This window comes from Medicago sativa, chromosome 3 (assembly GCF_051527215.1).
Source record: "Medicago sativa cultivar Bolivia chromosome 3, Bolivia_mono, whole genome shotgun sequence".
NCBI classification, from domain to species: Eukaryota; Viridiplantae; Streptophyta; class Magnoliopsida; order Fabales; family Fabaceae; genus Medicago; species Medicago sativa.
This window is the reverse complement of record NC_140751.1, coordinates 36,337,088-36,364,295: the sequence shown is the minus strand read 5'-3', so window position 1 is coordinate 36,364,295 and position 27,208 is coordinate 36,337,088. Positions and strand designations below refer to the sequence as shown.

Genomic DNA, 27,208 nt, shown 5'->3' with positions numbered 1-27,208 from the left:
ACATAAAAAGTGTCGTTCAACAATACATAGTACTCCGTCTTAATCTTAACATTTCCCTTATGTGCTTGAAGAATCTTCAGCTTCACAGTTTATCAGCCACCATCTGGCTTCGAATACTTCCTTAGCAAAATTCCCTATAAACCTGACACCCTGACATTCCTTCTTCTTATGCTTCATTCCTCCTAGGTCCTATTCAGCTCTCAGACATTCGTTCTAACTGTCATATACTAGATTGAGTTGATCAGGCTCAGGTAGATATGACATTTAGAATAAAAATCCGGAACCCAATGGTCCCACTGCATTTTATTGAATTCTAATGACCCAAGGCACGATCTGAATCGACCTGCTCTGATACCAAATTGTAACACCCATACTAGAAATTACCTAGGATATCTAGTATGCTCGTTAAACTTGGCATTGGATACATTAAAATTACAATAATAAAATTTCTTCTGAACATATCATAAAACTACTTGTCTATACATTTAAAATAGTACCACTAACGTGTACAACATACATGCAATGACAAGTAAATATAATTGTCCAGCTTCTTCTTCTACTTCATCACGAACTGCCCTGCTTGCGATCCACCTGTGTCTCTGAAAATAAAAGGGATTGGGGTGAGACATGATGTCTCAGTGAGTTCCACCTATCCTAGGCTGTAGGCAATCTCAGGGAACCTAGGATCGCCATTTGTCTCTAAACTCAACCATTTTGGGTTTATGCAGTTTTATCATGCATAACTGAGTGATCGGGGGATAACTAGGATCGTTGTCTAAAAGACTGATATAATCCTGATACTAATACTCAACTCAAAATACATCAATAACAACTCATCAAGGTTGTTAAATCACTTTTCCATAATAATTCTGTTAAGTTCCATGCTTCTACTTTCAATCCATTTCTCCAAAAATTCAACTTACTAGTAAACTCACCATGAATGTCATTCATAAGCTCCTTATGCATCAAACAACTCACCACCACCACCACCACAACATATATTGCATTCCTAGACATTGAGTTAAACAATTTTAACAAAAGTAGCATTAGAGGTGAGGTGGATAGATTGATTTTCATGGAAAAGGAAGAGAAGAAAGAGCTTGACACTTACTTAATGTTCATTCCATCATGGGTACTCCAAAAGCTAGCTTATTTGATGATTTCTATGAGATTGGGGCCAAAATGAAGATTATGAATGGTAATGGGAGAAGGGGCTGTTTTTGCTTCAAGGAGAGGGAAGGATGAATTTTGCTTGCTAAACACTTGTAATAGCACCACAAGGAACCTATTTGTTGCATAATTTTGATGATTTCATGAAGAAATGAAAAATTTGTGATAGAGAGGGTTGAAGAAGATGATGGTCGATGGGTTTTAGAGAGAGAAGGGGAAGAAATTATGGAAATGTTTTAGAGAGAGAAATGGATGGAATTGTGTGGAAAATTTTAGAATTTTCCTATTAAACAATCTCTTGGTTGGCAAATACCCATTTTGCCCTTGCTTAAAATCTCATAGATAATTTGAAAAATAGCTGACACAGATAAATGACAAATGACAGTGTTGTTAAGAGAGATATTACATGTTACGATTTGCAATCCGATAAAGTGAACCAACTTATCAATAAATAAAAACCAACGATCCATAAAATCCCAAGTACAGATTAATTTGGGAAAAGTTAACCAGGAACTTTAAAATAGAAAATTAGGGTTCTAAATCATATAATAGTAGGCTTTGATACCACATGGAAAAATTTATTAAATAAAAAAGAGAGTGATACAGAGATTGGGGGGACATTAGGCCTGACCCAGGAATAGTGATGACCAAGTGGAACACCTGTAAACTATCCAAACAAAAGTTCACCCATCACGTGCGTAACCTAGCAAACCCGCATACGGGCACGAAACCAAGTTACAAAAAAAATGTTGAGTGAACACCTGCAAAGAACATTTAGGTTTTGAGAATGGCGAATGGATTGACCGCCATCACGGTACCAGAATCCAAGTGCCAACAGCTCGCTACACAAAATAGTAAGCATACAAGCTCTTTCGAGCATAAACATTCCGAGAACAGTCAAGGACTGACAACGGATTACCACGCGATACCCGAAGTGGAGGCAAACATGACGCCTTGAAACCTGCAAATCTCAACAGATCTGGAACATCAGCGAATCGAAGAGGTCAGATCACCAAACACTTCCAACAGACGCATAAGACCTTAGAAGAGTCCAATACTTTATTAGTAACCAAACCCTTTCGGGTTAACAGACCATACCCTTACGGGTTTTTGAAACAAAACCAACCAGACCCACGACCACAGTCTAAAACCACCCAATCTATCTCTGATCACGAACAAATAGTAAAAACATGAGAAAATGACATAATAGAAACAAAACCAAACCGCTGGAGGAGACGCACCTAGCGAACGACCCATCGCAAAAACGACGACACAGGAACTGAACCACCGGCAACAAACCAAAACACCTCAGCACCCTATAGCTAGCGGGCTAGATCTGAGAAGCAAACCATGAGCGAAACAGAAAAACATAAGAATTCCACGAAGGAAACTCCAGTCCACCCTATCATAAGCCTTGCTGATATCAATTTTAAGAGCAAGCTCACCCCTCCACCCCTTTGTCTTTCTCTTTATCGAGTGAATAATCTCGGTTGCAATGAGGGCATTATCTAGAATTGACCTTCCTTGAATAAAAGCTGATTGTTCCATAGAAACACGTTTATCCAAACAACTCTGCAATCTGTTAGCAAGCAACTTTGACACCATTTTGTATAAAACAGTACATAAAGAAATAGGTCGTAAATCTTTCATGGACTCTGGATTATGGCACTCAGGGATAAGACAAATATTTGTCTCATTCAATGATGTGGGGAAGAATCCCCTCTCCAACCATTGCTTAGCTGCCTCAAAAATATCATCTCCGCATAAGTGCCAAAACTTCTGAATAAATGCCGGATTGAAGCCGTCAGGTCCAGGTGATTTATCTAGATTCATTTGAAACAAAGCCATCCTAAGTTCCTCCTTTGTAATAGGTGCAGTAAGGTAGTTATTGTCCTCCTCTGTAATACACGCCGGAACTAGGTTAAGTACTGGTTCATGAAGTCCTGCCTTAAGTGCAAATAAAACATCAAAGTACCCTTTTGCCAACTCACATAGGCCTGTCTGTGTAGTAACCGTACCCCCTTGATCCTTATGAAGCTTAGTCACCTTCTTAACCTTACTTCGTGCTACCGCTGATAGGTGGAAAAATTTGATGTTCATATCTCCTTCTCGTAACCAGTGCATTTTAGCTCTCTGTTTCCAAAATGCCTCCTCTTGAATGAGTAGTCGAGCATGGCGATCACTTTCATCCCGAAAGCGAGACGATTTGATGCCATTAGGAGTATTTCGAATTGCCTCAAGAATCCTTGTACATTGTTGAATTTCCTGTTGGAAGTGAACACGCTTCTTTTTGCCCCATCGTCGTAACTTATTGGAACAGTTTGTAATCCGGTCAAGCACTCCTTCCCTCGCTCCCTCATTCCACCCCTCGGTCACAGCTTCCTCTATGTCAAGCCAGCTATTTTCAAATTTGAAGGAGAAGCTCTGATTTTCTCGAATAGTAGGCGCACAATCAAGTAACAAAGGATTATGGTCAGAGTGAGAGGATACCAAGTTGGACAACGTAACTCAAGGATAAAGATGAAGCCACACTGAATTCCCCATAGCTCTATCAAGCCTTTCTTCAATAACTCTAGTGGTCCCTCGACTCTTGATCCAAGTAAAAGGGTGACCATCAAGCTTAATATCAGACAAGTCGCAATTGTTAACAGCTTCCCTAAAACCACTACAGAGCCAATTAGGGTGTGGATGGGTCCCTTGTTTGTCAGCTTGAGAGAGAAGGTCATTGAAATCACCTATAATACACCAAGGTAGGGACGACATATCCCGTAATGTTCTAAGTAACTCCCAGGCCTCCCGCCGACGAGCGCGTTCAGGATACCCATAGTAACAAGTAAGTCTCCATTCCCCTACATTTTCATCCTCCACGATTAAATTAATGAAATTCCTGGAATAATTTAAAACTTTACACTTACTATCATTCTTCCATAACACAGCCAGACCTCCACTTCGACCCTCCACATCTATCGATAAACAAGAGTCGTAACCAAGCATAACTCTAACACGTTCCATGGTACGGCTAGACGACAGTGTCTCAGAGAGAAATAAAATATCTGGTTTGTGCCCCCGGGATAGGGTTCAAAGATTTGGAACTGCTCTCAGGCTGCCCAATCCCCGACAGTTCCAACTTAGTATAATCATTGGTCCCGGCAGTCCTGGCTGCCAGGACGTGCCGATAAAAAATGCTGGTCATCATGATTATTAGATATAGGTTTAGGCTGCTTCTCCTCACGCCTTCTTTTTTTCTCCAACTGAACATCCATCGCATCAATATTCGTAGAACCATCCTCCTCATTCACATGCTTTAATCTATCTGCTACGACTGGCACATTATTGGGAATAGAGCTATGAATCAGTCCTAGCTTAGGACCTGTTATCTTGACTTGCCGACTTTGTGCGTTATTGGCCTTAAATTCAAGCATTGGCATTGAATGCTGCATCGAAACAGTTGCATGATTGGTTGTAAGTGTCTTTGATTGAGCAATTGTAGCCTGTTGTTGTTGGATTACTGCGGTTACAATCTGGTTAGATGAGGATGGGCCCGTAGGTGCCCCACCAGACCCCTGTAGTTGCATAGGCTCCTCCTGATGAGTGTCACTTCTGTTCCCATCCACATCATCCCTACTAGGGCCATCACTCCTTAGCCACCTCGAATCACCTTTCAACCCTGGCCGCCTTTGTTCAGCTTTGAGAGCATTGGACCATCCTCTATGACCATCATCTATTGTTCTCGCAAACCGCACCTCACATTTGTTCTCTAAGTGCCCAATAACACCACAAACAAAGCAGAAGGTACCCAACTTTTCGTATTTGAATTGGAAAGTGCACCATTCTCCCCCATTCACATTAATCCTCTTCTCAATCTTCAGTGGTTTCCTTACATCAAACCTAACCTTCAATCGCATATACTCCCGCCAAAAGCTTGTCTTGTTATTGATATCATACTCAAGAAATTCGCCAACATAATTAGCTAGGCCATGTCCCACAACTTCTTTCATCATTCCAATCGGGAGGTTGTAAACACGAACCCATAAATTAGTATGAAACAATTGGATATCGCTCAGTGGAACACCAATCCTTAACTTTTCCAGCAATAGCATATGGTTCTCATAATTCCAAGGACTTTTCTTAATGACCTCGTCCATATCCATTTTGTGTCCAAACTGAAACAAAAACAAACCCGGTTGCGCCTCTTTGATAGCAACACCCTTCACCGGCCTCCATATTTCAGACATACGAATCCTCATATTGTCAATGCGTATCGGCCTGTCCGTCAAGAATCTACCCACAAGACACAAGTTAGGATCATGGTGGGAATCATCACACTTCTCCTCGATGTCACGTAAAACCCTAGCTTCTCACACGAAGAAGAAAACCACAATTCTCACAACAAAGGAAATCGGAACAGACAAGGAAGTTGAACTGCCACAGATTGCCAGTGATAGGAGAGAAGACAATCAGAAAGGACAAAGCCCTAACAAAACTTTATCAGTGCCAGAAAAAACAGAACCGCAGAAGCTATAAAACAGAATCGCGGATTGCTACAAGAAAGGCAATCGCAAGTCTGTTATTCAATTAGAAATCGCAAACACAAGTTATCACAGAATCCAAATCGTTTGCACTTGGAAGAAGAAAGCATCGCAGAAGTGAGAATCGCTTAACGCGTTTGTGTTGTAGCAATCGCGTTTCTGACCTTTGCTATCGTAATCGCTTTTCTGACCTTTTAATCATTAATCGCAATCGTTTTTAGACTTCAAAAGCAATAAACTTTATCGCAATCGTAATCGTTTTCTATCGTAATCGCTTTGGTATCTTTTTTTGTTGCAATTTATGGAGAGTTTTTGCAATTTATGAATACTCATGATTGTTGGACTTGTTGTTGAACTGAGTTTTTTCTATGTGTTTCTGTTAAATTTGGATTATTTTTTTGGTATGAAGAAGAAGAAGATGAATGAAGAAAAGTTAGATTTTGTCTATTCAGAATTATGAAAACCCAACATGAATTGATAAATCCAAAACAACACACAGAAAAACACTCTTGAGCAGAATAAAAAAATTTACGAAAAGGAAGAAGAAGAAAGGGTATTAAAAAATTGGAAGTGTAGCAGAATAAGTGGGAATATGCAGAAAAGCAATTTTCAGCGGTAGTTAACTACCGCTGGTAGTCAGCGGTTGTTAACTACCGAAGTTTGGGCTAACGGTTGTTAACTGCCGCTGAGGGTAAAAACGTCATTTACTTGTGTCAATAGCAAGTATTCTATGTCAGAAAAGCAATTTTCTTAAACCTGAATCTGAACGCTGATTCATACGAGAGAGAGACGATGACGGTGAAGGTCTTTGAGGAGGAGAGAGAAGTGTGTGAGAACTGAGAAGGGATCACGTGATCTTTTAATTGCAAAGTTTAATCTTGATTTATTATTTTGATCCAAAGGTCAATATTGTCTCCTCTCATCCTCTCATTTTAAAAGTCCTCTTATTTGATACATCCCCATATATATTGTTTTGAAAAGGGTTTTTTAGAATTTATATTATATTCCAAAAGATTTTGTAAACTACTCTCTCCGTCTTAAAATATAAGCAAAAATTGATCAACAAAAGTTAATATATTTAGTTAAAAATTTGTATCAAATCCATCATCTTATATTGTCTTATTTTTGCTTATATGTTAAGACAAAGGGAATATGAGTTGACACTAATTGTTCGTTCTTCTTTTTCTCTTAAAATTTTATATCAATAGTATTTACCCTTATACGGCCGACCTCTATCATGATTTGTTAAACAAATGGTTTTTATGTTTCGTTCCATATAAAAATAAAATTTAAACATTGAAAGAATTAAAACAGCAAACATATCATAACATGCAAAATTAAAAGAACGAGTAATCTAGACGGATATCGAAGAAATACAATTGATCAATTTGAAACAAAGGTTGCTTTATTTAAAGTAGATGCATGATAACATGCTGGTTTTTTTTTTGTTTTTTTTTTTTTGGAGACATATCATTCTTAAGTGGCAATTTCCAAAGCCGTCCTCAAGTATTCTTTTTCAAAAGTATGACGGACCAGGATTTGGTGCTGTAAACAAGCACACAGTTTGGTGCTGTAATAAATCACAGCCGTTGATATCAGAATGGACGGTTTAGATTAGACATCAGCTTAACACAGTAAAATAATCTGAGCCGTTGATCTAAATCTAATGGCCCTGATCTGTTACAGCATCCTGCTGTAACAGCAGGAAATCCTAATCCAAGTATGACCTGCATATATCTCCACCATACCACCGAAAGATACAAACAGAGTCTTTGATGTCGCCGCATGGATTCGACGCTGAACATCTCCTACCTTCGGATGGACATTCCCCTGGTTTCGAATCAACGTTCTTCGTTTGAAAGATTACTGCAAATGGCAAAGGAAGTTAAAGTTGTAGCCAACACATCTATGCATATAATTAACGTATATATTTAGGAAAGTTTGGCATTAAATTGAGCATGTAGTATAATAATTTTTCATTGATTAAGAGTAATTTTCGAGTTCCTAACATATAAATATATCGGTGAGAAAGATGAACACAATGTTAAAAATTTATACATACAGAATATGGTGAGCATGAAGACAGCCAAAGTAGCAAGCTTAACATAAGTCATTGTTTGATCAAAAGAAAGAATAAGCTAAAATTAATTATTTGTTATGAACTTAGCTTAGTGTTGCATTAGTTCATTGTTACATGCAACAATTTATAGAAAGGTGCATATACTAGCTGGCAAGATAGCTCCCTACGTTAATTGTTAGGAAAAGTGAAATAGCTATATTTAACAATTTAAAGAGGGGTCCATACACTAACTGACACTATAGCTCCCTCATGAAATTAAAATTGTTTCATTCCCTTTCATCAAAAATAAATATTCACTTCCTGTACAATTAAAATTGCTTTATATATAATCTCTTTTCGGCGTGTTTTCGTCTTATAACCAAAAAGGCAAGGCTCGTGTCTTATAACTGAAAAGACAATGCTTGTGAATAATGACATTATTTTTACCTTTTTAACTAAAACAAAAACCTTGTCAAAAAAAAAAAAAACTATAAAAACATCATTCCATCGAATACATCTAACTACACAAATTCAAAATCATTAAAACCGAGCTCAATCATTGGTCAGATTTTACTTATCTCTCGGTCGAATTCAAATTATCAATGTCTCTTTTTCCTGTGAATTGAACGGTTGCACAAACAAAATCAGTAAAACCAAAATACATGAATTTACAAACTTATTTACAACATCCAGGTTAATAGAATATTGCACCGTATATGAAAGTTAATAACTAGCAAAAATACAATTTTATCCTAATATTTTTTTTTAGCAAAAATACAATATCTGATTTATTTATAAAATCTCTAAAAAGAATCTCTAAATTATTGAATGTCAAAATATATTTTATTCTAATCCGTAACGAACAGAGCCTACAAGTTTTGTTATAGTTTTTAGGGTTAAATATGTTTTTGACCCCTATAAAATTGGGAACTTCTAAGTTTAGTCCTTACTTAATTTTAATATCTTTTTTAGTCCCCACAAAAAAAAAAAATTACTTCAAATTTTAGTCCCTGCTAAAACAAAGTTTGTTTAATTATCCTTAAATTCTTAAATTTTTGAACGATTTATTTCAGACAAGTTTAGAACACTATGAAATGTTCATATACTAAAATTTAGAATTTTTTAATATGAAACGAATTAAATACGAATTTTTTTAAAAAGACAAAAGTTAAAGATAAAAGTAATAAAATTTGGACGTGAAAATCATATTTTGCGATAATTTTTTTCCGGATGAACTTTTAGTAATGTTCTTAACACGTCTACAAAAAATTGTTTAAAAACTTTAGACTTTAAACATAAATTAAACAAATTTGAATTGAGCAGAGACTAATACCGAGTGCATATTTTTTTGCAGAGAGTAAAGAACTATTAAAATTAAGTAATTACTAAACCTTTTTTTTTTGACCAAAGCAAACTTAATTCATATCATTACTTAAAATAGAGTCAATACAAGGAGGACAAATCTCAAAGATACGGTGACTAGCCCAAGAACAGGCCGCCCTAGCAAGAGTGTGAGCAGCCATGTTCGCTTGTTGCCTAACAAACTTTACCTCAATGTTAGGATGTAAAACTAAAATAGACTTGATAAGATAATCTAAGGCATGAAACTCGGATCTGCCACATGTTGGGGAAGAGATACAATCCACAAATGTTTTTGAATCTGATTCAAAAATTACTCTATGCCAATCTTTGTCAATGGTTACCTGAATAGCATGCTGCAAAGCCCAAGCTTCCCCTTCGAGAACTGTCAATTTCGCAACCTTCCACACTGATTGAGCATGAACAAACCGCCCCTCAGAATTCCTGAAACAACACCCTATGGAATAAGCACCTCCAGTCTGGTGTACTGCCGTGTCAACGTTACATTTCAGCCATCCGTAATCTGGCGGCTCCCAACTGTTGTTAGATTGCAAAGGCACAGTTGTAGGATGGCTCGACTCCCGCATAGTTTGCACCTGATTCCATTGCTGCCAACCAATCACTGCCAATCCACCAATTGTAATTGAAGTCTCACGAGTATCATTCCACACAACATCATTTCTGGCTGACCAAATCTGCCATAACAGAACTGCAACCCGGCCTGCTGCATCTGCACTCTCACGGCTGCAAATATCAAATACTAACTCATGCAAAGTATTAAAATGATGTTGCCTAGACAACAGCAACTCTGAAAGTCCCGCAAACGACCAACTTTCCTTAGCAATTGTACACCCAATAAAAGCATGCCAATCCGTTTCAGCTTCCAGACCACACCAGGGACAGAGATATGTACATGGCACCTGACGTTGGACCAACTTTACAAGCGTAGGGATACAACCCCGACAAATCCTCCATAATAGGTTACGAGTCTTGGGAGGGGAACGCACTTTCCACAATTTGTTCCAGTCTCCTTGAACTTGGTATTGAGATGTCGGAACAACATCACGCGCAGCAATTCGATACCCCGTCTTAACGAAGTAAACCCCATTCTGCTCCTCCTTCCAAATCACTTGATCATCTTCGACCGAGGGGAACAATGGAGTCTTCAAAACAGAGTTTGCACTTTCAACAGACAGCAAATCAAAAACCTTGTCAACATCCCACTCCTTACCCCCTTCAATCATCAAATCAGCCAAGAATAAATCATACACGCCTTGGTTTTGCGGAGATGCTAGCCAACCTCCATGTTCATTTTGAAGCCAAGGGTCCTGCATTACGCAGATTTGAGTCCCATCACCTATCCTCCACCTACAACCACGTAACAGAACCTGACGCGACATCCAAATGCTCCTCCAAGCAAAACTAGGATTATAGCCAAGTTTAGCATCAAGAAAAGATGTTCTAGGAAAATACCTTGCTTTGAATATTTAAGAAACCAGCGATGTTGGATTCGTAAGAAAGTTCCAACCTTGCTTCGCAACCATAGCCAAATTGAATGCCCCAAAATTACGGAAACCCATACTCCATACTGTCTTCGGGCAAGTAAGTCTATCCCACGCCATACCGCCAGTTCCTCCACCTCCCCCCACCAAAAGGAATTCAACATCTTCTCTATATCATTAACCATCACCTTAGGAAGCACATAGATACTCATAATGTAGGAGGGAATAGATTGTAAAACAGATTTGATCATAATTTCCTTACCAGCCTTGGATAGCGCACGACCTTTCCAAGAATTAATCTTCTTCCAAATACGGTCTTTGATGAAAGAGAAAGTAGCCATTTTACTCCTACCAATCATCGAAGGGAGACCCAAATACTTTCTAGTTCCTAAAACTAACTGGACACCAAGGATACGAGACATATCCTCTTGAGCAGCCCGACTCATATTGCGGCTAAAGAACACCTCAGACTTAGCTAAATTAATTTCTTGACCGGAGGCATCCGCGTAAGTCCGTAGAATTTTCATCAGCTGATTAACCTCGTTAACAGTTGCCCTAAAAAAAAGGAAGTTGTGATCTGTAAAAAGAAGGTGTGAAACCACCGGTGCACCGCAACATACTTTAATACCATGCATATCTCCTCTTCCTACTGCCTGATGGATAAGAGCCGATAAACCCTCCGCCACCAAAATAAACAAGTAGGGTGACAGAGGATCGCCTTGACGAAGACCCCGTCCAGGAATAATAGGACCTACTCTATCAAAATTCATTAAAACAGAGTAAGTTACTGAACTTACACACATCATCATCCAAGTTATCCACTTCTCATCAAAACCCATCCTTTATAGAAAACGTGACGGTGATGCCGTCGTGAAGGCCGGAAACACCACCACCTGTGTTGGATCTACATCACAAAAGAGAAGGTTTGGATTGGCAAGGGAGAAAAAGGAAGTCGGTTGATGGGAGATGTTGATTTGGTAGTTTGTTACAGTTATGATTCATTATCCATGATTAATTTAAAACAAAAATAAAAATAATTAAATTAAATTTTGCGAAAAGACCATAATGTATATAAAATTAAGGAGATCATGAGTTTTAAAGAGGACGATTATGAGATTTTTACGTACTTCAACTTACACATATTGTTATATATTGTTAGTAGACTTTGGTTTTTTTATTGAGTTTTTTTTATAGTGTGGCAACTAATTTTCATAGTTAATTTCATAGTTATCCGTGATTTTTTTTTTACAGTTCCGATGATCATTATCCATAATTAATTTTTTTAAAAATAAAAACAGTTAAATTATTTGTTACAATTGTGATGATCATTATCCATAATTAATTTAAAACAAAACTAAAAACAATTAAATTAAATTTTGCAAAATGACCATAATGTACATAAAATTAAGGAGATCATGAGTTTTAAATAGAGCTGTCAAAACGGGCCGGGACTGCCGGGTCGGGCCGTAAAAGCCCGAAAAATGCCGGGCTTGAACATAAAAAACTAGGCCCATTTAAAACCGGGCCTTTTTAGCCCGAGCCCGTATGAGCCCGAGCCCATGGCGGGCTAGCCCGACCGGGCTCCGGGTAGCCCGCCTTAATATAATATTTATTAAAATTTATTACAATTAGTTTTGTAGTATTAATTCATCTTCATTTTGTTTGGTTTGTTTACTGCTCTTTCAATTTCATTCATAAAGCACATTAGAATTTAGTCCCCGGTTGCAACAAGGTTATTAGAAAAGCATTAGTCCTTGATATTTTTAGCACAAGCTGCATTATTTTACAACAAATAATAATCATTTTGAAAGTTTAGAAGAGTATATAGTCCACTAAAAGTTATGAAGCAACATTATAAAGTACTCGAATTTTTTTTTTAAAAAAAATGTTATTGTTTTAACTAAAAAAAGTAAGCCGATCGCCGATAAGCCCGTTGCCCGAAAAGGGCCGGGCTTGGACATTAATTTTGGGGCCTGTTTATCATCTGGGCCATTTTAGCCCGGCCCGAAAAAGCCCGGGCCCGACATGGGCCAGCCCGACGAGGGCCGGGTAAGCTCTAGTTTTAAAGAGGACGATTATGAGATTTTGACGTACTGACCTTCAAAAGTCTTATGTTGCAAGGGTAAAATATTAAATTTATACTTTTATTTTAAATTTCATTTATTGATTTATAATGTTATTGTTAATTCATTACTAAAATTTACTATTACAATCATGGTGAAATTGATGAGTTATATCTTCGACAAATATACTCTTTCAGAGAACACAAATTTTTTATCAAAGTTCGGGTGAAAAAATATTTCTTCAACAATATGAAGTAGAAATGGTGCACAACATCAAAACTGTGTTTTGATGATTCATTGATAAGCAACGCTATTGGGATTTACAAATTGGAACAGATCAGATTAAAGTGACGAATTTTTTTTGTCAATAATTAATTATATTTTTAACATCAATTATGTTTCTTGATTTTTTGTTGTTTATTTTAATGTAGGGTGCTTTTGAACAAAAATTACTTATGATCATTTCTCATTATTGTAGGGGTCATTGCAAACTGAATGTTCTAAATTGTCTGCTAACAATAACCACTTGACCAATACAACAAATGTCGGTTATCTTAAAATCGTTTTAGTATTGTCTTTTTTACGAAATCAATTTTTTATTTTTATATATGATTATAAATTATAACAGGCTACTACATCCCGTGTTCAAAGTGAGATGAATTCTTAAATCTATATATGTGAAAGTTGAACTCTATAATTAAAATTAGCATAAGTTGAAAGAAGTCTGCTTTTCCAAAAAGATAAAAAGATAAAAAAAAGGAAGTCCTAAGTACCTAAAGACAAATGACGCATAGTCATCCTCACATCTCCAACAGTGATATAAATCATCTTTCTCTCTAACCCCAGCGAAACAATTCTTTGATTGACATCCACGATAGGACCGTTGTGATTCAAAGTATGTGCCTTTCATAATACTAGCCATATCAGTTAAATCAATTTAGTCTCAATCTTTGAAGTTGGGCATTCTTAACATTTTAATGATCTTAATCTTGAATCTCCATGCTTTATATTTATTATTGAAGGTTAAGCTATCAATGAGGTCAGATTTTGTAGCCATAATTTCTGGAGAGAAAAAAAAAGAATGATGAAATTTAAGATTTGGTTATTTATGAATGAAAATTGAATGAAGGTATTGTAAGTGTGTGTATAAATATCATTAGAAATTTTTAAGTTGTATGAAAAGTTGTCTTCAAAAATCAAAATATAAAAATAACAAAAAGATGAAAACATATTATATTAAAAAGTAGCATTAGAAAGTGGTTGGTTGATATATATATATATATATATATATATATATATATATATATATATATATTAATTTTATTAGGTCTGCAACAACTTAACCTAATAATTTACCTCTAAAATGCTGCATTAGGTTAGCAGCAATTTAACCTAACAAATTCCATCTAAAATGCAGCGCACCAATTTAACCTAACAAATTCCCTCTAAAATGCGGAAATCCCTAATATTTCTCCTCACTGATGAGCTTTTCATCCCTATCTTGTTGTGTCATCGTTTGTATATATCTATTGTTTCTATAGACTTTTTTTTTGACAAGTTGTTGTACACTTATTTAATACGTTTACAAACAGAATACTCTAATTTCCATGCGAACTCGGTTACCCTAATTTCCATGCAAACAATTTTATTGTAACATCCCGCTCGTCGGAATTGGGACATTATCAGTCAAACGTGTCAGATGGACAATGTTCATGGAATGTAAGTATGACGGAGAATATTTATCAACGAATATCAGTTAAGTATGGTTTATGTATTAGAGTTGGTATAAACACGTTTGAGACGAAGGGCATTTAAGTACTTTCGCACAAGGGAGTATATAAGTGATTTTGGGGGCCAAATCTTCATAATTTCTTCTCCTTTCTCTCTCTAGGTTTGAGAGAAATAATTTCTCTCCTCCTTCTCTCTAAGTATGGCGCCACCCTTCCTTCTCCCAATCCATCAAACTCTTTCAAGATCAACAAGGGGTAGCCAAGCATGGATTATGGTGTCTTAATTGCAAGAAACAACAAGATTGGAATGGTAAAATCATTGGAGCATGTGGTTTAAGAGACTCAAGAAGCTGGGTTTTGAGCTTGAAGCTTGAAGAATTGCAAGAAACATGTTAGGTGAGTTCTTAGATAGATTAACCTTCATTTGGGTTGTGCAATTTTAGCAAGAAAACATGATTTGTGTTAGTTTAATTATGAAGAGGACTTTAGTACCCCAAAGCAATTCTTGTTGATTATATGTTAAAATTTCCATGAAATATGTTTATTAATGTCTCTATAAGTTGCTGGATGTTTATGGTGCATTGCAGGATTGAATTGGACGAGTTTTGGGTCAAAATTGCAAAATCTGCACCACAGACCCGAAGAAACTCGCTATTAGCGAATTTTTTTTGCTAATAGCGAAATTTTCAGTACCTTTCCCAGAAGATAGTCGCCAATGGCGAAACTCTTTGGTCCAGCCAACATGCTTTTGGCTTGTTGGCCCATTTGTGGGCCGGTGGTGCATTTCGAAGCTTTTCTTTCACCGCTTTACAACTTTATAACCCCAAAACAACATCTAGACAATGCACATAACATTAAATGATCTTTGAATTGAAAATCATGGCAATCTTAGCATGTATGGCAAGGATGGCACAAGAGTGTTTAAGCCGAGTTATTCGGGTAGTGATGAACTAAGAAAGGGAAAGAATTTAGAGCCTTGACATAGCTTGTCGAGAACTACAGTGCTATGCATGTGTCCTATATATGTAAGACGCGAAGTGTTTAGTATATTCTCTTCGCATATGAAATAGAATGACCATGCAAGCATGTTAAGCCGTGAATAGATAAGTTAATCCCTTCATTATGAATGAGTATGACCATGTAGGTAGTTTATCGCTAAACGGGTAGATCACAGACCAGTGGTAAACGAGCAAGTATGAATAGGTTTAACCTTTATGTATGTATTATTAAGACTATGATGTATGTGTAGCTTACCACACATAGGATCGCATAAGGATTCATGGTAAACGAGTATGTAAGACGTAAGTGTCATGAGAACGGGATAAGCTCCGCAAGCTTGGATTTGAGGTTTTTGAGTGAAAAACACCATTTTTGACAGTCCTGGACTGTCATAACTTGCCACAACGAGGAGAGAGCTCGCGAGGTGAGCTAGACCTCAAGAACTGGGAGTTTACTCGCCCCCAACTCTCCCACACAACTTTACTCCCCATGGCGAGCAGACAGTGGGGGAACCTCATTGTTTTGCTCGTCATGGGTGGTTCGGGCGTTTCGCGAGCGGATTTCTTTAAATGATCTTTTAACAATAACCCCTCAAATCAAGACTCCAAGGCTTAGGTTTTAAAATGATTTCTTAAATGAGAAGCAAGTATTTATTTGGTATAAAATGGCAAGGCATACGAGAGAAGTTATAGATTCATAATCGGGTAGCGAATTATATATTAAGAATGGGAATGAACATAGAGACTCGACATAGTTAGTCGAGAAGCTAGATAGTTTTACATAGAATTGTTTATGCTAAGATGTGACGATTTTATATCATTATCACAAGAGGTTTAAGCAAGAAAGCTAAGATAAGAATCATTTATGGTCAAGACCATTAAGAAAGTAAAGGTGTCGTGTCTTTTGTATTCCTTCCAAGGATGGATATATAAGGTTCTCTAAGGGGAATGGGGTAAGCCGTAAGGGACCCGCACGTCACTAAGGGAGTCCGGTACGCCCTTGCTAGGCATTTTACCGGTAGTAAGGGATTAACTTCCAGAGTTACTCCACCCGAGACTAATCCATAAAATGAATTCAGATATTCTTGATTGTTCAACGCTAACCTCTAACTTAATGCTTGAACACTTATAATATGCTTATGTATGTAATGTGATGTTTATTATGTACAAGTTCAGAAGCAATGCAAGAACAATAAGTTATGCCGACAACGACCTTAGGTTTTCCCTAATCGTTCGGCTTAGATTCATATCGTGATCATGTATTGTTTAGGCCTTGATGCGTAGAGCGAGTCTTGGCGTAGCGGTTTAGTTTTCCCTTAATTGCCATGGCACGTATAGGAAGTTAAACCTATAACAAGTTAAGAAGAAAGTTATGACGGATCTAGTATGCACTACCGTCTAGACAAGCAAAACCACACACGTATAATCAACCAGCAGGTTGTATTTTAGTCACGTGATAACCATAGGTTTTTCCCCGAGGTTATCACTGGCCTAGGGCTAGATAGAACTCACTGAGGCATTATGTAATATCTCGCTTACTTAAGTTATGAGATAATACCTGTTAACGATAGTTTGCGTACGTTTAAGTTAAGGGCAGTTTGGGTATTTGTTCAAGAGGAGTATTTTAGGGATTTAGACCCCAAAATATTCATTGAGACTAAGACTTTCTCTCTCTAGGTTTTACAACATATTATTGCTCTCTTCCATCTCTAGAAAATCAATCCCCATCCCTTGTTGAATCCATCCTCACTTTGATCTTTCTCCTTCAAGCAAGCAATTAAGTAAAGGTAGGAAGTTTTGGTGGAAGAAACATAGAAACTTGAAGCAACTTCTCCAACTAGTTTTCTTGTTAGGGTTTTGATTGTATGGAAGCTTGGAAACAACTTCAGGCTCTCTTAAGGTGAGTTCTTAGATAGTTTCTCCTACCTTGGGGTTGTGCAATTCTTGTGAGAAAACATGATTTGTATTAGTGTGTAAGATAGGGTTTGAGTACCCCTTTTATCATTAGTCATTGAAATTTTGTTCTTTGTTGTTATGTATTTGTTCTAAGCTGTTTTCTATGTATTCTAAGTGGTTAATGGAAACTTAATTTTGAGGTTTAGAGGTCAAAATTACGAATTCTGCAGGTCTGGTACTGAAGAACCTTGCTTAAGCGAGAAGAATCTCGCTTAAGCAAGATTAAGGCAGAACCGAGTTAAAATCTCGCTTGGAATCTCGCTCAAGCGAGAAATCTCGCTTGGAATCTCGCTCAAGCATGATGAATCTCGCTCAAGCGATATTTCACAGCACAACACTTTTTACAAGAAAATTCATGAAATGTAGTGGTTTCGACCAAGCTTTTCTCTGCAGTCTCTTATAACTTTAGAAACTCCTCAAAGGCAAGTTATCATTGCACATTTCACCTAAGGATATTGGTAAAGAAATGCATTAACAACATCATGAATTTCAACGACGAATGGCACATGAGATGTTATGATAGGCTATGCAATATATCCGGTTAGTGATGTATTAAGAGGGGGAATGAAACTAGAGCCTCGACATAGTTGTCGAGAATTAGAATGATGATCATGAATATTTATGTAAGTTAAGATGCTAGGAATATTTTCTACGCTCATGAACCAGAATGAACTAGTATGTAGTTCACCAACAAGGGATCGAGCAGGGATCCCGAGATAAGGAATTATCTCGAATAGTTTAACCTTTCATGTATGTATAAGAACAAGACTATTACAAGATGTAGGTGTTCGTGTTTCTTGTTATCCACGCCAGGGGGATACGAGAAGTTCTCCGAGGGGAACAGTTCAAACCGCAAGGGACCCGCACGACACTGAGGGAGTCCGATGTGCCCTAATTAGGTTTCATCGGTCATGTATGGGATAGTTCTCGGGGTTACTCCACCCGAGGCTCTCCATAAAATAAACCAAGATAATAATTGATGATCCACGCTAACATAATGACTAATGAATATATCCATGCATGATTATGCTTATGTTATGATGCTAGATATGAACAAGTATTGGAATAGAACAAGGAAAGAATATTATGCCGAAGACGACCTTAGGTTACCCTATTCGTCCGGTATAGGTTCGTGCCATGATTGTTTCATGTTTAGGCTTTGATGCGTTTAACGTATCTTAGCAAAGCGGTTCTAGGAACCCTTGACCTCCATGGCACGTAGGATGTTAGCAGGCTTATAACAAGTTAGGAAGAACCTAAGACGGGTCTAGCTTGCACGACCGTCAAGGGAACATGACCACACACGTATAATCAACCGCCAGGTTGTATTGTAGACACATGATGACCATAGGTATCCCCGAGGCTATCACTAGCCTAGGGCTAGAAAGAACTCACTGAGGCATTATGTCTCATCCAACTCCTTATTTGTTCAGGTTCACAGGGTTCTCGAGGAAAAGGTAAAGAAAAAGTCTTGGATTGATCGTGTTTCATGAAGTCATCTTGATGTGGATTAGAGATGCATATGTTATATTATGAGATGTGTTCTTATGAACTTTGTATTTCGTCTGGCAAACTTTGGTGTAATAATGTAATATAATGACTTTGGGATGTTGTTGTATCTAAACTTTCGACTTAAAGTCGTTTTCTGTATTGTATAATTAATGTATCCAATATCAGTTTTAGCCCACATTTGAATATTCTAGACACTTTCAAATTGGGCGTTACATATTATGTCTCATCCCACTCATTATTTGTTCAGGTTCACAGGTTTCTCGTGGCAAAGGTAAGGAAAAAGCTTTGGATCGACCGTGTGTTCGTGGAAACTTTCTTGAAGTTGGACTTAAGGACGCATATGTATAATTATAAGACATGTTACGTTGACTTATTGTATATAAGTTTCTTTTGGAAGTTTAAAAGTATTATGTAACATAAGGCTTCGATGTTTTGTATCTAAATACTCGACATAATGTTGGTTCAGTATTGTAAATATTAATGTATCCAATATCAGATATAACACTCTTTTGAATATTCTAGACACTTTCAAATTAGGCGTTACAATTAAAAAAAATTATGTATGATATCCGCAAATAAAATTTATCACGGATTGGTATGTGACGAATATCTTAATAAATGCACACGAATATAATAAAATAAACTATATTATAAATACTCGTAAATTTATAGATGCACATACAGATAAAATTAACGGGATTTAGTAAAAATATTAACACATATAGATTAAAATTAACTTTTTTTAAGTTTTCGGACTCACATAAATCCATATTCGTTATTAAATTAATAAAATTATACATTTTTATTTTGAAGGAAAAATTATACAATTGTTGTGTTACATGAAATAATATATAATTGGATCTCCTAATTAGAGATTTTTGTTTCATTAGTAATTTGTGAATACCTGATTTAGAGTTATTGAACTTCAGGAACAGCATCGTTAATTATTAGTTTCGAATTATTATAGGGTGTGTTTGATACTCCCATTTTTTTTTCTAAAAGTAAACTTTAATTTGAAACACATAAGAATTTCTTAAGAAAAATACCTCTATTTTTTTTTTTTAAGGAAACTTGCTTATAGCATTTCATTGATAATAATAGTCTCAATACAATTGGGTATTTCATAATAAACGGCGGGACTAGCTGAACACGTGGCCTCTCGTGCAAGAGTATGAGCCACCGCGTTGGCTTGTCGCCTAACAAACTCCACCCTAGAGTTAGAAAATAAATTGCGAAACAAAGAGCGACAGGAAGAAATGATGCACCCAAACTCAGACAGATCGTTTCTAGTAGAAAGGAAAGCATCAACTGTTAATTTAGAATCTGTTGCAAAATCCACATTATCAAATTGCATGTCACTCAGCCATTGCAACGCAGCGTGTAGCCCTAAGGCTTCACCCACATCCACTGAAACAGTATACGGATATATAAACGTTTTAGCCAGAACAAAAGTACCTGTCGAGTCTCGAATACAGACACCAACACCTGTACGATTATGATGAGAAGAAAACGCTGCGTCAATATTACATTTAAATCTACCGGACCTAGGGGGCTGCCATGAGATATTGTCACGTGAGTGTGAAATGGGTATCCCCAAATTCGCATCCGGTGCATGTTGAGGAGGCGTATCAGATGCAAGGACAGCCGGATTGTTTGCTAATTGCCAATCTGTGACCATGTTCCTAGCACGCTCGACAACTACGACACTTGTTTCTGTGACATTGTCCCAAACTCTAAGGTTACGGTGTTTCCAAAGACTCCAAATAACTGTAGACAGGCGTTGAGATAACTCAGCAGACAAGCTCTCTAATAGAGAGAAAATAGCATCCGTCACGGAAGCGGTATTAGAGAGGGCGTGTTGTATCGAACCCCAAAGGACGGTCCTGTTCCACACCTGAATAGCAAAAGAGCAATCGAAAAAAACATGCAAAAGGTCCTCTTGATTAGAGTCACAACTAGCACAGTTAGTAGGACAAACAACACCTTTATCTAGCAGACGGACCCGGGTCGGTAAACAGCCACGACACATGCGCCAAAGTAAATTCTTAACCTTTGGTGGAACCTTAAGGTTCCAAATACCAGACCAGTACCCCGGACGCCATAAATAAGAGGAATCAATTAATTCCGTAACACACAACCTGTATGCGCTATGAACAGAATATCGTCCATGTCGTTCCGCTTTCCAAATTAGTTTATCATCATCAACCTGAGAAATTAGTGGCGTGTGAAGTATTTTATGTGAAATGTCCGCACTAAAAACCTGTCTAACCACCTGTTCATTCCAGCTTTTGTCATATAAATTCATAAGACTATTAATAGTAAAATTATGAACAAAATGAGCACCTGGAATATCACTTCTAATACACTCTCCATTAGGCAACCAAGGTTCGTTGAGAATAGGAATAGTAGCACACGAGCCTATACTCCAGCGCGCTCCCCCACGTACTATGAATCTAGCACGCATGATGCTGCGCCAGACATAGCTCGGATTGTGTCCCACATTAGCCGTGAGGTAGGAACCAGATGGGAAATACCGGGCTTTGAAAATTCTAGAAACTAGAGCATCCGGTTCTGTGATAAATTTCCATCCCTGCTTCCCTAACATAGCTAGATTAAAAGCAGAGAGGTCCTTGAAACCCATACCTCCATGTACTTTTGGTGCCGACAACTTCTTCCAGTTCATCCAATGTATTCCTCGTTGAGTTGTTTTACCATGTCCCCACCAGAAGGAGTTCATCATCTTTTCTATGGAATCAATCAAAGTGTTGGGCAGCTGAAAAATGCTCATCATATAAGTGGGAATAGCCTGCAAAACAGATTTTATCATTACCTCACGACCTGCCTTAGAAAGGCACTTACCACTCCAGGAATTGATTTTCTGCCAAACACGGTCCTTGATGTACGCAAATGTAGCCTTGCGATCTCGACCTATCATAGAAGGTAGACCCAGATATTTACCTGTACCCAAAACAACTTGTACGCCGAGAATATTAGTAATAGTTGTTTTAAGATCATCAGGCACATTACGACTACAATAGATCTCTGATTTTGGCAAACTAATCGCTTGACCCGAAGCTAACTCATAAGTGGATAAAATATTCTTCATAACAATTGCTTGTTCCTCGTGAGCTTTGAAAAAAAGAAAACAATCATCCGCAAACAAAAGATGGGAAACAGAAGGTGCTTGTCGACAAACCTTTGTTCCCGTGAGAACACCTCTTAATTCTGCATCTCTAATTAATGAAGATAAACCCTCGGCACAAATAATAAATAAATAGGGAGAAAGAGGATCCCCTTGACGGAGTCCCTGCCCTGGAATAATGGGGCCAACCTGTTCACCATTAACAAGCACAGAATAATCTACAGACTCAACACACATGCGCATCCAGTGAATCCAACGATGATGGAAGCCCATTTTTTGTAAAACAGCCATTAAATAATTCCAATCCATACGGTCGTAGGCTTTACTAATATCAAGTTTAAGAGCAACATACCTATCCGTCCCACGTGTCTTAGCTTTCATGAAATGAATTACCTCGATGGCCACCATAGCATTGTCGAGAATGGAGCGGCTGGGAACAAAAGCGGACTGGTTGTCGGATATGCACTGCGGCAAAACATGTTTCATCCTGTTCGCTAAAACTTTAGAAATAATTTTATATAGCACATTACAAAGTGCTATTGGCCGCCAATCTTTCATGCTAACCTGCGAAGAGCCTTTTGGAATAAGGGCAATGTTTGTGATATTTAAATCAGGAGGAAATTGTCCTGTGTCTAACCAACCACAACACTCCTTAAAAATGTCATCACTACATAAATTCCAAAAATGCTGGTAAAAACCCGGATTGTAACCGTCTGGACCTGAACATTTGTCCAGGTGCATAGAGAAAATAGCAGCTCGAAACTCGGCCTTAGTGAAAGGTGCCGTAAGCATATCATTGTCATTAACAGAGATAGTCGGATTAATAATATCAATGATAGAAGAGAAGTCACTATCCTGTTGTTGAAAGATATTCATAAAGTATTGTTGTGATACATCTTGCAAACCTTGTTCACTAGTAACTTTGTTACCTGCATCATCATCTAGAGAGATTATACGATTTACCTTTTTCCTTGCCGTTGCCGATGCATGAAAAAACTTCGTATTTCTATCGCCATCCTTATACCAATGAGTTTTTGCGCGCTGACGCCAATATGCATCGTCTTGGGACAATAACCGTTGCATACGTTTCCGAAGTTCAAACATGCGACCTTGTTCTTCACCAGAACCTTGCAGCCGTATTTCTTGCATATGTCTACGACAATCCTCGATGTCATGCTTTAACTTATGACAATGAGTTTTTTTCCAGATAGTCATGTCCTCCACACAGGACGACAACTTTGGAATAAGAGTGTTATTAGAATGTACCTGCCAAGAATCAAACACGAAATCCGTAAAACCCGGTTCCAAGTGCCAAGCATTTTCATAACGAAAATGTCTTTTATAGTGAGTAGGCCAAAGCTTAGGAGAGCATTGCAACAAAATAGGATAATGATCAGATGCGGGAGCAACAAGAGTTTCTACAGAAGCATTTGGAAACATATTAAACCATGTGTTATTTGCTAGAGCGCGATCTAACCTTTCTTCCACCGCACGTGGTGTGCCAAGACTCTTGAACCATGTGAACGGATACCCTTCGAAAGGTACATCTGACAAACCGAAGTCAAGTACTGCATGACGAAAGCCGTTGATGAGCCAGGGAGGCCTGGTGGTGGGCCCTCGCTTCTCACTTGCATCTAAAATATCGTTAAAGTCCCCAAAAATGCACCAAGGACCTGCAAAACTATTAGAAAGTTGACGAAGAAAATTCCAAGCAGCAATTCGACGGCCACCATTCGGATAACCATAATACCCAGTAGCTCTCCAAGGACCAAGAATAGTTTCAATGATTTCAACAGTTATATGATTATTTGAAAAATCAATAAGTTGACAATTAAAAGAGTTGCGCCAAAATAAAGCAAGACCCCCGCCTCTGCCGGTGCGGTCTACATGAACACAAGAATCGTAACCAAGCAAATAACGTAGTTCTTCAATTTTATTACGGTGAGCTAGAGTCTCACTTAAGAAAAGGATGTTCGGATTGAAGTGCCGAACTAGGTACTTAAGGTCGGGAATTGCACTCGGGCTACCTACACCCCGACAATTCCACGCCACTAGACTCATTTACCTAGGCAGGCCTCATCAGCATGGCCTGCCGTTACATCAACATTTTCAGCAAAAAGCGGATTAGAAATTACATTCATTTCAACATCCCCCCCATTACTAACATTTGGTCCTATTACAAAGTTTCCCAATTCCCCATCAGCAGCAAATGATTCTCCATTCTGAAGGGCCAGCATACGTTTTCTTTTCTTCAATTCCGAGCCATTCTCCTCATTTGCATCATCAGCAGATGCACTAGAAAATGGGGCAGCACGTAAACCAAGTACCACTGGACGGTCCTGGAGTATATTCGAAGCTGCAGTGCCTGAAGAAGAAGAGGGCAGCAAGTGTACTTTGCAGGCAGAATTGACACCGTTACCTTTTTTTGCTAACATCGCATTCTGGGCAGCAAGAACATCATGTCGCATAGCAGAGTGTTGTGACTGAAATGCAGCAATACGGTTCTGAAAGCTCGTCACAGTGCCTGTACCTTCAGCAGTTGAGTCACGGCCAGCAGGAACAGCAGCAACACCGTGAGCATGTGTTGGCATGGCAGCAGGAATGGGATCTTGTAACCAACGGTTGGTGGCAGCAGTTCCAACCCTTTGAGACACCGGTTTGAGATACGGTCCCCAGTTACGAACTCCATCATCCGAATCTAGCTCGAACAAGTCAGGACAAACCTTGTCTGTGTGACCAAGAACTCCACACCTGTGACAAAACACACCAAGTTTTTCATATTTAAAATCAACAGTAACAAAAGCCCCATTGCTAGCACGGACGCGCCAGTCTTTTTTCAAAGGAGCAGTGACATCTATGGCCACCTTGAGACGCATATAGGAACTGTGGATTGTGTTACGGACATCGTAAGCCTTAAGAGTGCCTAAAAAACTCCCTATACCTTGACCTACTTTTGGTTGAATGAACCCAAAGGGTAAACCATGAACTTGGACCCAAAACTCGATGTGATTCAGCGGAACAAGGTTTGGGACAGCACCGGGGGAGATACGATCCATAACGATATGAAAGTTAACATAAAGCCATGGACCTTCCTCAAGGACACGAGTAGCATCCACCTTATGGTGAAATTGGAAAAGGTAGCGATCAGCCACAGATTTGGAGATCGTAACCCTCTTGCCTGGCTTCCAAGCGCGAGACATACGCTCGCTGAAATAGGCGAGTTGGATTTCATGATCAGCTAGCACACGACCAATCAAACAATGTTCTAAGACAGCTGCGGTTTCGGTTCCGTTCTCTAGGTTAAGGATGAGACCTTCGTCGGACAGAGTAAGACCATCAAGGTTGAGGTTTGTGGGATCCATGTGATCGGTTAACACCAGAGAACAAGTGGGAAACACAAACGGGAAAGCAAGGCAACACAGGGAGACTCGGTTTAGACTTGTAGACAGATTTGCAAGATTAGGGTTTGATGGAATAACAGTCTGTGCTTGAGAATAATATATATGCAGAAATAGAAGCATCTAGATCATGGATCAGATCAAGAAACAACTTCTCACAAGGATGATCCAGCCCAAAAGGTGCGGCAACAACCCAAGAAAGGGTGGCGCTAGAAACCCTAAGCCATGGAACCCTAGGAGAGCGAAAAAAACTTCCTATAATTTAAACTTAGCCAATTGCAATATTAACATAACGGGTGCATCTGGATTTTCAGACATAAAGTCAATAAGTTCATTTGCATATTTTCCGATAGTGTGCACGTGAGTTTCTCCCCTCCTCTGCGTATAATTGATAAGATCAAAAGTTTGTTGAGATATTTATGCCAAATTAAATATTGGTTTTAAAAAATAGAAAAATAATAAAAATATTGCGAATAAATGTGGAAGTGACACGTGGCATCAAAAACCTTAGTTTATATATATACTATTGATTGATTGATTGATTATTTATAGTTGAAGGATGTCGTATTTAATTTGTAGAGATATTTCTGTTATATAAAATATTAGGAATTCAATAAAAAGGTTAAGTAAAATATTTAATAGATAAGATCAAAAGTTTGTTGAGATATTTATGCCAAATTAAATATAGGTTTTAAAAAATAGAAAAATAATAAAAATATTGCGAATAAACGTGGAAGTGACACGTGACATAAAAAATCTTACTTTATATATATACTATTGATATATATATATATATATATATATATATATATATATATATATATATATATATATATATATATATATATATATATATACATACATATACATATATGTATGTGTGTGTGTGTGTGTGTGTGTGTGTATATATATACACATATATGTATGTGTGTGTGTGTGTGTGTGTGTGTATATATATATATATATATATATATATATACACACACTATATTGATACTATTGATACTAGTAGATTGTAGAAGAGCCTTAGAGTGTACGACCCGTAATTTTAAAAAAATAAATAAATATTAATAATATAATAATATATTTCCATATTTATTTTAATTGTTGTTTAAGTAAAAATAAATAATACCTTCGACGATGAATTTTTATCGCTACTCGAATATTTTGTGATTTTTGTCGCGATAGCGACTCATGATAAATTTTTCGGAAAATTTCTCGAGAATTTAATTTTCAGTTTCCTCAAACAAAACGGAAATTTGATCGCTCTTAATTTTTAAAACAAACTCCGTTTTGTACGAAATTTTTTGTATAGACTCATAAAATTATTTATGATAGATTTATGCAATAAAAATATTTTTCCCATCGAAAATTTTCTCATAAGAACACTAAGAAAATTTTCGTTCACTTTAAAATAAAATAAAAATAAAAAAATTATCTTCTCCCATTAGCCGAAGCTTTGATCTCTTAAAGATAAATTTGTCTTCCAAAATCTGTTACATGGCATCCTAAGGAATACAAATCTAAGAGAACTTGGACTGGAAAAGTGTTGAAGAAAAATAGATTTAGAGAGATATAGAAAAGTTTGTTTGATGGATTTACTCTTTCTCCTCCCTTGGCTGCCACCTTAAGGATTTGTAAGGACCTCTCTTCCAATTTCTTTCCTTTATTTCCTTGTTTATTTATGGTCATGTTCCATGATCTTCAAAGAAAGAGTTGAACTAAGAATTGAAAAAGGATTTTAATTTCATTTTACTTTTTGGAAGTAAAACATTAAGAGAAGTCCTTAA

At 37.5% G+C, this 27,208-nt stretch overlaps 2 protein-coding genes and 1 long non-coding RNA gene across 3 annotated transcripts; all 3 read right to left on the bottom strand.

Moving 5' to 3' along the window:
• Positions 1-4,307: 4,307 nt before the first annotated feature.
• Positions 4,308-6,403, bottom strand: LOC146937405 (uncharacterized). The gene is made up of 2 exons (XM_085749415.1): positions 6,370-6,403; positions 4,308-5,524 (listed from the first exon to the last, which is right to left on the bottom strand). The coding sequence occupies exons 1-2, from the start codon at positions 6,401-6,403 to the stop codon at positions 4,308-4,310; spliced, it is 1,251 nt and encodes a 416-aa protein (XP_085605541.1).
• A 601-nt stretch (positions 6,404-7,004) lies between these two features.
• On the bottom strand, positions 7,005-7,887 carry LOC146937404 (uncharacterized). The gene is made up of 2 exons (XR_015033276.1): positions 7,762-7,887; positions 7,005-7,565 (listed from the first exon to the last, which is right to left on the bottom strand). It is a non-coding gene; the product is annotated as an uncharacterized LOC146937404 (long non-coding RNA).
• Positions 7,888-19,953: 12,066 nt separating this feature from the next.
• On the bottom strand, positions 19,954-25,382 carry LOC146937403 (uncharacterized). The gene is made up of 2 exons (XM_085749414.1): positions 24,086-25,382; positions 19,954-23,903 (listed from the first exon to the last, which is right to left on the bottom strand). Exons 1-2 carry the CDS (start codon positions 25,380-25,382, stop codon positions 19,954-19,956), a joined length of 5,247 nt encoding a protein of 1,748 aa, XP_085605540.1.
• Positions 25,383-27,208: the final 1,826 nt, after the last annotated feature.

What these genes read in the sequence shown, in the direction of transcription:
- LOC146937405 (XM_085749415.1), bottom strand. Translation starts at nt 6,403, where the DNA reads ATGACGTTTTTACCCTCAGCGGCAGTTAACAACC. An exon ending in CTCAGCGGCAGTTAACAACC is followed by an intron (nt 5,525 to 6,369) that starts GTTAGCCCAAAC and finishes TCGTGTGAGAAG; the next exon opens with CTAGGGTTTTACGTGACATC.
- LOC146937403 (XM_085749414.1), bottom strand. Translation starts at nt 25,382, where the DNA reads ATGGATCCCACAAACCTCAACCTTGATGGTCTTACTCTGTCCGACGAA. An exon ending in TGCTGATGAGGCCTGCCTAG is followed by an intron (nt 23,904 to 24,085) that starts GTAAATGAGTCT and finishes GTGTTCATGTAG; the next exon opens with ACCGCACCGGCAGAGGCGGG.